Genomic DNA, 13,305 nt, shown 5'->3' on the forward strand with positions numbered 1-13,305 from the left:
ATGAACGCGTAGGTGGTTAAGTCCCTCTGGATGATCCTAACAGCTGTTTAAAAAAAAACATCTGCATATGCTGAATGCATTAGAAACAATGTACCTGTACTCTTTTCCTTTTTAGTAATAAAATCCTTATGTACCTTTCAGAAAAAAAAAAATTACAAATTAACCAATAAATGTAATATGAGTTTTCCTAATGCTGAAAAATATTAAGTAATATTTGCACGAAATGGATTACATGTTTCAGTTTTTGCTCGAAAAGGATCATGATTTGGAAAAATGTGTCGTTTAAGGGTAATATCGTCAAATTCATTATCTACAGTTAGTCAAATTTCGTTAAGTGCTCACGTATGTTGGCATGTGAGAGAGAAAAATATACGATTGGTCCCTAAACTTTATATAAAAGTAAAAAAAATAATATAATAAAGAATACGATTATTTTATATCATTAAAATGTTAGTTTTGTCTAAATATATTTATCCAAGGGCAATTGTCAAAGTACTAATACTCAAGGGGTATAGATGTAAGTTATTAAAAGTACATTGCATCAATATATAAAAATACACAAACATGTAAGTTATTAAAAGTACATTGCATCAATATATAAAAATACACAAACATGTACAAACACTTTATGTAATACTACATAGATATCCAAAAAGGCCTCTTTCAATTCACACTATAAACTCAAAAACCAACCATACAATCCATCTACCTATTTCTCTCATTTTGAGAGCCTACAAATGAAGAATTTATGCCATTGATTAAGGCCGTACTTCAACACAACAGAAAACTAAACAACAAAACAAAAAGTTGATGGCAGATTCAGCGTTTTCTGATCAAATTCCGGCGGTGTATGGTGGTGGTAACGGTGGTGGTGGTTTCTTTGACGTTTCTCAAGGGTACATGGACATGTTGACTTTTCAAGACTATGGTGGTGCTTCTCTTTTTGATATGCTTCAACAGTCAACAACACCGCAGGCTTTGGTGGTTGCACCGTCGACAGTTTCCACCGTGCCGGAGACATTAGATGTGGTTAATACTCCGACGACAAATTCATCTTCCATATCATCTTCATCAAATGAACATGTGAATGATTATGATCAAGAGAACAACAACAACATAAGATCAGATGATGATGATGATCAAGAAAAGACTACTAATAAACAGTAAGAAATTAAAACAACATTTTTGTTATTATTATTTTGTTTTTTAATTTTTTGAAAAGCCAATAAATTTAGACATTTTAAGGTGTTTTCACTGTGCGTTTGTTCTAAATATCTTTTTGATTAATTTTTTCATTTTTTATACTATAAAAAAAGAAACCCTTTCACACATGTTCACACATACAAGCATTTTGAATTTTTAATGATCAACTTTTCTACTTAAAAAGTGAGAAGAAAAAAAAAAAATGAAGATGTATTTTAATTTTTCTTCCTTTTGTTTTTGGATATTGCTGAAGCTTTCCTTTTTTAATAAATTCATTTAATTTGTACTCCAGTAATCTAATATGATTCTTCTATTTTTAGATAACAAAAAATAACTACTCCGTATAATATATTATCAGTATTAATTTTTTATTATTATTTTAGTTTAGAATAATGTTATTACAATTTAATTCAATACTCTGTATTTAATATTTGCTAGTATTAAATGAATAACTTTCACATGTAGACTACTAACTTAGCTATAGCTATTTAAACAAAAAAAACAAACACGGTACATTTATAACCAAATAAAATTTTATTACTCCGATATTTTATATTATTTCATATACATTTGATCATCATTAAAGTTACTGTTAATTTTAAGATGTGTGGGCATTATTTGTGTAGGTTGAAGGCTAAAAAAAAGAGCCCCAAAAAGCAAAAGGAACCAAGATTTGCGTTCATGACAAAGACTGAAGTTGATCACTTGGATGATGGCTATAGATGGAGAAAGTACGGCCAAAAAGCTGTTAAAAACAGCCCTTTCCCTAGGTATACAATATAAAAAAAACCATATTTTATCAGGAGTATATTTTTAATTTTTTTTTGGGTCGATCACAATTAAAGTTGTGATGAAAGTGGATAAATTTGTAAATAGCGTTTATATAGTAACTTTAAAATTATAGACACTCAATTCACGTTAACATCTCATGGAAATCGTTAAAAAAAAATCCTAAAAACAACTTTGTTTTCTTTTATTTTTTATTTTTTCTGATGCACTTTAATTAATTAATTTGATTTGATTCAAATGTAATTTTGACAACGTATTGAGTTGTAATATTACAGGAGTTATTATAGGTGCACTAGTGCATCATGTGGAGTAAAAAAAAGGGTTGAAAGATCATCAGAGGATCCATCAACTGTTGTAACAACTTATGAAGGTACTCATAAACATCCATGTCCGGTGACAACTCGCGGATTATTGCCGGAAACAGCTGCTTACGGCGGTCTTAATGGTGGTAGTGGTGGTGTTTCTTCATTTCTTTTACCTCAAATTCACTACCCACAACCTAATTTCTTTACTAATAATAATAACCAAACTAATTCATTTACTTTCAACAACACAAATGTTAGTTCATCATCATCATACCTTTCACATTACCTTCAAGAAAGACAATCTTACCCTTCTTTGGATAAAGATCATGGACTTCTACAAGATATGCTGTCTTTTCAAGTGAGGAATGAGGAGCCCAAAGAGGAACCTGGTTAAGGGTATTTTAGGACATTACTTGCTAGGGTTTAATTACTATTTGGAAAGTGAGGGGTGGTTCTCTAGGTATGTAGCTAGTTATTGAAGGTAATATTTTGACTTTTATGTACTTTTAGCAAGAGTAAATCCATATGTTGGTATGTTCATTTTAAGTTGATTTTGTACATCTTAAATCTTGTCTCTATTCTTCTTAATTTTAATCTTCATTTTTTTTTCAATTTTATTTGGCCTGATGATAAGTGTGGTGGTATGCTGCTCAAAACTATTGTAGCTACATAAATAATGGAATTGCATCCATTATATTATATTATACCTATATTCTAAAAGACAAAGGTCAAATGAATAGTACTCGGGGGTATTTTCGGTTTTTTTTTTTTTTTTTTTTTTTTGCAAATTCAACCACAACCCACCCCACACTTTACCCAAAAAATTAAATCCACCCCTCAAACAGGGGAGTAAAGTGTCAATTAACCATTCTCATAAAAAATACAAAGGCCAAATGAATAGTACTCGGGGATTTTTTCGAGTTTTTGCTTTTTTTTTTTTTTTTTTTTTGAAAATTCAACCACAACCCACCCCACACTTTATCCAAAAAATCAAATCCACCCCTCAAACAGGGGGTAAAGTGTCAATTAACCATTCTCATAAAAAATCTTAATCAAACTCCACCCAAATATTCAACGGGCCATATCTTCGCACTCGCAACGAGTTAAATTTTTCCGCCACCATCGTTAAACTCGAAATAATTTTAGGAACGCAATGTCACTAGCTATACGCAAAACGGGCGCTTTTTAAAAAACGCTAAATATTTGGGGTACTTTTCATTCACGTTAATTCCCCGTTAAATTTTTAAAAGTCGACAACTCCATAGCGAAACCCGGAGATACACATATATTGTTAATTTTAAATAACATTTAAATCTTTCACGGGTTATACCTTTTAGTTCGACTCGAGTTGCGTTTCAACAATATCATCGTTAGCTACAAAAAAATTTTACAAACTAAACGCAATAAAATACATTAGAAACCGAACCCCCGGCGCGAAGCGAGGGTTCGAACACTAGTTAAATACTAAATACTTTGAAAAGAAATAGTGAGAGAGAAGCAATATATACTCGCAGAAACTTTCACTAAAATTTTTCACTTTTAACGTTTTCAATATTTTAACACTATAATTTTTTTTTTACGGATTTTAGAATCACCCAGGGGACTTAACCACCAACGAGTTCATCTCCAACTATGTTATACCCTCTCTCAACTGCGTGCCCAGAAGAAAACCCACACCAATCCTATATGGGGCATGGACGGTAAAACCCCCCTCCCATTTACCCCCAACGCGATGTGGGAAAGGTGTCATGGGTGGAACTTCATGGCAATAATGAAATTGTAGGAAAAGATGTAGCCAACGAGAGTCGAACTCCTGACCTCCTCTAAAGGAGGCAGACCACCAACTGGTGGACCACATCACAACTTCTTTAACACTATAAATTAAAGCGTAAATAATTTGACATATTTTTAACACCTATTATAAGTGTAACATTACCATCACTAGATAGCTCAGTGATCGAGTCATGAGTTCGTTGCAAAAGGCCTCAAGTTCGAACCCCTATACGACGAATATTTAGTGATGGTCAGGGATGAGTTAGAACAGCCAGAGAGTAATCTTGCTGGACCGCATACATCATACTATGAAGGTAGATTACTCGTCTTCCCGGATAGCCCGAACATGAAAAACCTTTTACCTTTTTTATATGTGTCACATAGTTTTGACACTTAAAAGCGTCAAAAAGAAATACTCAATGACACTTAAAATGAAATGTTCCGTTCATATCGATTATAAACGTTCCATATTAATTGATTTCGTTGCGAGATTTTGACCTCTATATGAGACGTTTTTCAAAGACTGCATTCGTTTTAAAACAAACCATAACCTTTATTTTATCGATAAAGGTTTAAAAAATATTACGACGATTATCAAATAATGATAATCTAAAATATAGCGTTTTCACACGATTATTACATAATGGTTTACAATAATATTACACATCAATTTAAATCTTCGAATGCAGTTTTTAAACAATATTATACAAGCATGCTGACTCCAACTCTTGTCCATAAATTAGCATGCAACAACGGAAGCTCTTAATAATCACCTGAGAATAAACATGCTTTAAACGTCAACAAAAATGTTGGTGAGTTATAGGTTTAACCTATATATTTATCAATTCGTAATAATAGACCACAAGATTTCATATTTTCATTTCTTGTAAACAACATGCATGCATAAAAATCATTCATATGGATTGAACACCTGGTAACCGACATTAACAAGATGCATATAAGAATATCCCCTATCATTTCGGGACATCCATTGGACATGATAAAACAACATCGGAGTACTAAAGCATCCGCAACCATGGATGGGGTTTGTTAGGCCCAATAGATCTATATTTAGGATTCGCGTCAATTAGTAGATCGGTTTACTAATTCTTAGGCTACCAAGCAAAAAGGGGCATATTCGGCTTCGATCATTCACCCATAGAATGCAGTTTCGATTACTTGTGTCTATTTCGTAAAACATTTATAAAACTGCATGTATTCTCATCCCAAAAATATTAGATTTTAAAAGTGGGACTATAACTCAATTTCACAAATTTTTACTTCGTCGGGAAGTAAGACTTGGCCACTAGTTGATTCATGAACCTATAACAAATATGTATGAAATGTCCCGTTCATATTGATTATAAACGTTCCATATTAATTGATTTCGTTGCGAGGTTTTGACCACTATATGAGACGTTTTTCAAAGACTGCATTCATTTTTAAAACAAACCATAACCTTTATTTTATCGACAATGTTAAAAAGACACCACCTAGATTATCCAGAAATGATAATCTAAAAATATCACACTTACACACTACCAATACATATTGGTTTACAATATTAATATGTTACAACAAAGTAAATCTCGAATGCAGTTTTAAACAATATAATACAAGCATGCTGACACCAAATCTTGTCCATATTTTAGCATGCAACAGCGGAAGCTCTTAATAATCACCTGCGAATAAACATGCTTTAAACGTCAACAAAAATGTTGGTGAGTTATAGGTTTAACCTATATATTTATCAAATCGTATTAATAGACCACAAGATTTCATATTTCAATATACATCCCATACATAGAGATAAAAATCATTCATATGGTAAACACCTGGTAACCGACATTAACAAGATGCATATAAGAATATCCCCTATCATTCCGGGAAATCTTCGGACATGATAAAAACGAATTCGAAGTACTAAAGCATCCGGTACTTTGGATGGGTTCGTTAGGCCCAATAGATCTATCTTTAGGATTCGCGTCAATTAGTAGATCGGTTTACTAATTCTTAGGCTACCAAGCAAAAAGGGGCATATTCGGCTTCGATCATTCACCCATATAATGTAGTTTCATTTACTTGTGTCTATTTCGTAAAACATTTATAAAACTGCATGTATTCTCATCCCAAAATATTAGATTTTAAAAGTGGGACTATAACTCACTTTCACATATTTTTATTTCGTCGGGAAGTAAGACTTGGCCACTGGTCGATTCACGAACCTATAACAAATATGTACATATATATCAAAGTATGTTCAAAATATATTTACAACATTTTTAATATGTTTTAATGTTTTAAGTTTATTAAGTCAGCTGTCCTCGTTAGTAACCTACAACTAGTTGTCCACAGTTAGATGTACAGAAATAAATTGATATATATTATCTTGAATCAATCCACGACCCAGTGTATACACGTCTCAGGCTAGATCACAACTCAAAGTATATATATTTTTGGAATCAATCTCAACCCTGTATAGCTAACTCAAACATTACTGCATATAGAGTGTCTATGGTTGTTCCAAATAATATATATACATGGGTCGATATGATATGTCAAAACATTTGCATGCGTGTCTATGGTATCCCAAGATTACATAATATATTAGAATACATGTATAATACAATATAAGTTAGCTAGGATATGATTAATATAGATTTGTTACCAATTTTCACGTAGCTACAACAAGCAAAATTATCCAATGTTGTTTTACCCATAACTTCTTCGTTTTAAATCCTTTTTGAGTGATTCAAGTTGCCATGGTTTCATATTGAACTTAAGTTTATGAATCTAAACAGAAAAAATATAATTTTATAGTCAGAAATACAGATTACAAGTCGTTTTTGTAAAGGTAGTCATTTCAGTCGAAAGAACGACGTCTAGATGACCATTTTGGAAAACATACTTCCACTTTGAGTTTAACCATGTTTTTTGGATATAGTTTCATGTTCATAATAAAAATCATTTTCTCAGAATAACAACTTTTAAATCAAAGTTCATCATAGTTTTTAATTAACTAACCCAAAACAGCCCGCGGTGTTACTACGACGGCGTAAATCCGGTTTTACCGTGTTTTTTGTGTTTTCAGGTTTTAAATCATTAAGTTAGCATATCATATAGATATAGAACATGTGTTTAGTTGATTTTAAAAGTCAATTTAGAAGGATTAACTCTTGTTTGCGAACAAGTTTAGAATTAACTAAACTATGTTCTAGTGATTACAAGTTTAAACCTTGGAATAAGGTAGTTTTATATATATGAATCGAATGATGTTATGAACATCATTACTACCTCAAGTTTTGTGTATAAACCTACTAGAAATGGGAAAAATAGATCTAGCTTCAAAGGATCCTTGGATGGCTTGAAAGTTCTTGAAGTAGAATCATGACACGAAAACAAGTTCAAGTAAGATTTTCATTCGAAATAAGATTGTTAAAGTTATAGAAATTGAATCAAAGTTTGAATATGAGTATTACCTTGTATTAGAAAGAAATCTTACTGTAAATAAGAAATATTTCTTGAGGTTAGATGATCACTCAAAGTGGATTTGCAAGATTGGAAGTAAGCTGGCAAACTTGGAAGTGTTGTTGGTGTGTTCTTGAGTAGTTGTTTTATAACTTGGTTTATGTATGGATTTATGAACTATATTGAGCTTGATTTTGATGAAGATGATGAAGAACACTTAGAACACTAAGAGAGTAATTGAGAGAGAGTAATTTTATGCATAAAAATGGAAATCAAAGTGTGTTTGTGGTAGGTATAATGAGGCATGAAAATGGAGTCAATATAGGCTCCATTACTTTGTTGTTTTGTTAGATATTTCATGCTAGTTGCCAAATAATGGTTCCCACGCGTGTTAGGTGACTCACAAGGGCTGCTAAGAGCTGATCATTGGAGTGTATATACCAATAGTAAATACATTTAGAAGCTGGGTATTGTACGAATACGGGTGCATACGAGTAGAATTGTTGATGAAAATGAACGAGGATGTAATTGTAAGCATTTTTGTTAAGTAGAAGTAATTTGATAAGTGTCTTGAAGTCTTTCAAAAGTGTATGAATACATATTAAAATACTACATGTATATACATTATAACTGAGTCGTTAAGTCATCGTTAGTCGTTACATGTAAGTGTTGTTTTGAAACCTTTAAGTTAACGATCTTGTTAAATGTTGTTAACCTAATGTTTATTATATCTAATGAGATGTTAAATTATTACATTATCATGATATTATGATGTATTAATATATCTTAATATGATATATATACAATTAAATGTCGTTACAATGATAATCGTTACATATATGTCTCGTTTCGAAATCCTTAAGTTAGTAGTCTTGTTTTTACATATGTAGTTCATTGTTAATACACTTAATGATATGTTTACTTATAATTTATCATGCTTAAATATAGTGTAACAATATATTAATATGATTCATATGTATTTAATAAGACGTTGTTATAACGATAATCGTTATATATATCGTTTTCGAGTTTCTTAATTCAATAGCCTCATTTTTATGTATATAACTCATTGTTAAAATACCTAATGAGATACTTACTTATCATAATATCATGTTAACTATATATATATCCATATATATGTCATCATATAGTTTTTACAAGTTTTAACGTTCGTGAATCGCTTGTCAACTTGGGTGGTCAAATATCTATATGAAACCTATTTCAATTAATCAAGTCTTAACAAGTTCAATTGCTTAACATGTTGGAAACACTTAATCATGTAAATAACAATTTCATTTAATATATATAAACATGGAAAAGTTCGGGTCACTACAGTACCTACCCGTTAAATAAATTTCGTCCCGAAATTTTAAGCAGTTGGAGGTGTTGACGTATCTTCTGGAAATAAGTGCGGGTATTTCTTCTTCATCTGATCTTCTCGTTCCCAGGTGAACTCGGGTCCTCTACGAGCATTCCATCGAACCTTAACAATTGGTATCTTGTTTTGCTTAAGTCTTTTAACCTCACGATCCATTATTTCGACGGGTTCTTCGATGAATTGAAGTTTTTCGTTGATTTGGATTTCGTCTAACAGAATAGTGAGATATTCTTTAGCAAAACATTTCTTCAAATTTGAGACGTGGAAAGTGTTATGTACAGCCGCGAGTTGTTGAGGTAACTCAAGTCGGTAAGCTACTGGTCCGACACGATCAATAATCTTGAATGGTCCAATATACCTTGGATTTAATTTCCCCCGTTTACCAAATCGAACAATGCCTTTCCAAGGTGAAACCTTAAGCATGACCATCTCCCCAATTTCAAATTCTATATCTTTTCTCTTAATGTCCGCATAGCTCTTTTGTCGACTTTGGGCGGTTTTCAACCGTTGTTGAATTTGGATGATCTTCTCAGTAGTTTCTTGTATTATCTCCGAACCCGTAATCTGTCTATCCCCCACTTCACTCCAACAAATCGGAGACCTGCACTTTCTACCATAAAGTGCTTCAAACGGCGCCATCTCAATGCTTGAATGGTAGCGGTTGTTGTAGGAAAATTCTGCTAACGGAAGGTGTCGATCCTAACTATTTCCAAATCAATAACACATGCTCGTAGCATGTCTTCAAGCGTTTGTATCGTCCTTTCACTCTGCCAATCAGTTTGTAGATGATAGGGAGTACTCATGTCTAGATGAGTTCCTAATGCTTGCTGTAATGTCTGCCAGAATCTTGAAATAAATCTGTCATCCCTATCAGAGATAATAGAGATTGGTATTCCATGTCTGGAGACGACTTCCTTCAAATACAGTCGTGCTAACTTCTTCATCTTGTCATCTTCTCTTATTGGCAGGAAGTGTGCTGATTTGGTGAGACGATCAACTATTACCCAAATAATATCAAAACCACTTGCAGTCCTTGGCAATTTAGTGATTAAATTCATGGTAATGTTTTCCCATTTCCATTCCGGGATTTCGGGTTGTTGAAGTAGACTTGATGGTTTATGATGCTCTGCTTTGACCTTAGAACACGTTAAACATTCTCCTACGTATTTAGCAACATCGGCTTTCATACCCGGCCACCAAAAATGTTTCTTGAGATCCTTGTACATCTTCCCCGTTCCAGGATGTATTGAGTATCTGGTTTTATGAGCTTCTCTAAGTACCATTTCTCTCATCTCTCCAAATTTTGGTACCCAAATTCTTTCAGCCCTACACCGGGTTCCGTCTTCTCGAATATTAAGATGGTTCTCCGATCCTTTGGGTATTTCATCCTTTAAATTTCCCTCTTTTAAAACTCCTTTTTGCGCCTCCTTTATTTGAGTAGTAAGGTTAGTGTGAATCATTATATTCATAGCTTTTACTCGAATGGGTTCTCTGTCCTTTCTGCTTAAGGCGTCGGCTAACACATTTGCCTTCCCTGGGTGTTAACGAATCTCAAAGTCGTAATCATTCAACAATTCAATCCACCTGCGCTGCCTCATGTTCAGTTGTTTCTGATTAAATATGTGTTGAAGACTTTTATGGTCGGTATATATAATACTTTTGACCCCATATAAGTAGTGCCTCCAAGTCTTTAATGCAAAAACAACCGTGCCTAATTCTAAATCATGCGTCGTATAATTCTGCTCATAAATCTTCAATTGTCTAGCGTATAAGCAATCACCTTCGTTCGTTGCATTAATACACAACCGAGACCTTGCTTTGAGGCGTCACAATATATTACAAAATCATCATTCCCTTCAGGTAATGACAATATAGGTGCCATAGTTAACTTTTTCTTTAACAATTGAAACGCTTTCTCTTGTTCATCCTTCCATTCAAATTTCCTCCCTTTATGCGTTAATGCAGTCAAAGGTTTTGCTATTCTGGAAAAATCTTGGATGAACCTTCTGTAGTAACCAGCTAGTCCTAAAAATTGGCGTATATGCTTCAGAGTTTTTGGGGTTTCCCACTTTTCAACGGTTTCAATCTTTGCTGGATCCACCTGAATACCTTCTTTGTTCACTATATGACCGAGGAATTGAACTTCTTCCAACCAAAATGCACACTTTGAAAACTTAGCGTATAGTTTTTCTTTCCTTAACAACTCTAGCACTTTTCTCAAATATTCTTCGTGCTCTTGATCATTCTTCGAGTAAATAAGTATGTCATCGATGAAAACAATGACAAACTTGTCAAGATATGGCCCACACACTCGGTTCATGAGATCCATGAACACAGCTGGTGCGTTAGTCAATCCAAACAGCATAACTATAAACTCGTAATGACCGTAACGCTTCCTAAAAGCAGTCTTCGGAATGTCATCCTCCTTCACCCGCATTTGGTGATATCCAGAACGTAAATTGATCTTCGAATAAACCGACGAGCCTTGTAGTTGATCAAATAAGTTATCGATTTTCGGTAATGGGTAACGGTTCTTGATGGTAAGTTTGTTCAACTCTCGGTAGTCGATACACAACCTGAATGTACCATCTTTCTTCTTGACAAACAGAATAGGAGCTCCCCATGGTGATGTACTTGGTCGAATGAAACCACGCTCTAAAAATTCATGTAACTGACTTTGTAATTCTTTCATTTCGCTGGGTGCGAGTCTGTATGGAGCACGAGCTATTGGTGCAGCTCCTGGTACAAGGTCTATTTGAAATTCAACTGATCGATGTGGGGGTAATCCCGGTAATTCTTTCGGAAATACATCGGGAAATTCTTTTGCGATGGGAACATCACTGATGTTCTTTTCTTCAGGTTTAACTTCCTCGATGTGTGCTAGAATGATGTAACAACCTTTTCTTATTATTTTTTGCGCCTTAAAGCTACTAATAAGATTTAATTTCGCGTTGTTCTTTTCTCCGTTCACCATTAAAGGTTTTCCTTTTTCGCGCATAATGCGAATCGCATTTTTTGTAACAAACGACCTCTGATCTCACCTTTTTCAACCAGTCTATGCCAATTATTACATCAAAACTCCCTAACTCGACTGATATTAAATCAATCTTAAACGTTTCATCACCCAGTTTAATTTCTCTATCCCGACATATATTATCTGCTGAAATTAATTTACCATTTGCTAATTCGAGTAAAAATTTACTATCCAAAGGCATCAATGGGCAACTTAATTTAGCACAAAAATCTCTACTCATATAGCTTCTATCCGCACCCGAATCAAATAAAACATAAGCAGATTTATCGTCAATAAGAAACATACCCGTAACAAGCTCCGGGTCTTCCTGTGCTTCTGCCGCATTAATATTGAAAACTCTTCCGTGGCCCTGCCCATTAGTATTCCCTTGTTTCGGGCAATTTCTAATAATGTGGCCTGGTTTTCCACATTTATAACAAACAGCGTTGGTATTACTTGCTCCGACACTATTCGTTCCGGCATTACTTGTTCCGACACTATTTGTTCCTTTAGTTCTGTAAAACCTTGGTTCGTAATCACACTATGACCATTTCTTTTACACCTGTTGCAAAATGTCATGCAAAACCCCGGGTGATTTTCTTCACACCTATGACATGGTTGATTTTGGTTTTTGTTGCCGTTGTTGTTGTTGAGGTTGTTGTTGGGATTGTTATTGTTGTTGAAACGGTTATTGTAGTTGTTGTTGTTGTTGGGACGTTTGTTGTAGTTATTGTTAGGATTGCGGTTATTGTTGCAGTTGTTGGGATAGTTGTTGCGATTGTGGTTGTAATTGTTATTGTTGTTGTACTGGTGATTCTTGTCACCGTTTTCCTCCCACTTCCTCTTGAGTTGTTTCATGTTGGCTTCTTCGGCCGCCTGCTCTTTAATTCTTCCCTCAATCTGATTTATGAGTTTATGAGCTATTCAACTTGCCTTTTGTATGGAAGCGGGCTCGTGTGAACTCACATCTTCTTGAATCCTTACTGGTAACCCTTTTATAAACGCGTCGATCTTCTCTTCTTCATCTTCGAACGTTCCCGGACACAATAGGCACAACTCTGTGAATCGTCGTTCATATGTGGTAATGTCGAACCCTTGTGTTCTTAACTCTCTAAGCTCTACCTTGAGCTTATTGACTTCGTTTCTAGGACGGTACTGCTAGTTCATCAATTGCTTGAATGCCGACCACGGTAGTGCATAAGCACCATTTTGTCCTACCTGTTCAAGATATGTGTTCCACCACGTTAACGCGGTACATGTGAAGGTATGCGTAGCGTACTTAACTTTGTCCTCTTCAGTACACTTACTTATGGCAAACACCGATTCGACCTTCTCGGTCCACCGTTTCAATCCAATTGGTCCTTCGGTTCCATCAA

The 13,305-nt window shown here is 34.1% G+C and overlaps 1 protein-coding gene across 1 annotated transcript; it reads left to right on the forward strand.

The window, feature by feature from the left end:
• Nucleotides 1–598: 598 nt before the first annotated feature.
• On the forward strand, nt 599–2,909 carry LOC139857598 (probable WRKY transcription factor 48). Its single transcript, XM_071846413.1, has 3 exons — nt 599–1,163; nt 1,830–1,973; nt 2,268–2,909. The coding sequence occupies exons 1-3, from the start codon at nt 811–813 to the stop codon at nt 2,689–2,691; spliced, it is 921 nt and encodes a 306-aa protein (XP_071702514.1). The 5' UTR covers nt 599–810; the 3' UTR covers nt 2,692–2,909.
• Nucleotides 2,910–13,305: the final 10,396 nt, after the last annotated feature.

The sequence above is a fragment of the Rutidosis leptorrhynchoides genome, chromosome 7, assembly GCF_046630445.1.
Source record: "Rutidosis leptorrhynchoides isolate AG116_Rl617_1_P2 chromosome 7, CSIRO_AGI_Rlap_v1, whole genome shotgun sequence".
Taxonomy (NCBI): Eukaryota; Viridiplantae; Streptophyta; class Magnoliopsida; order Asterales; family Asteraceae; genus Rutidosis; species Rutidosis leptorrhynchoides.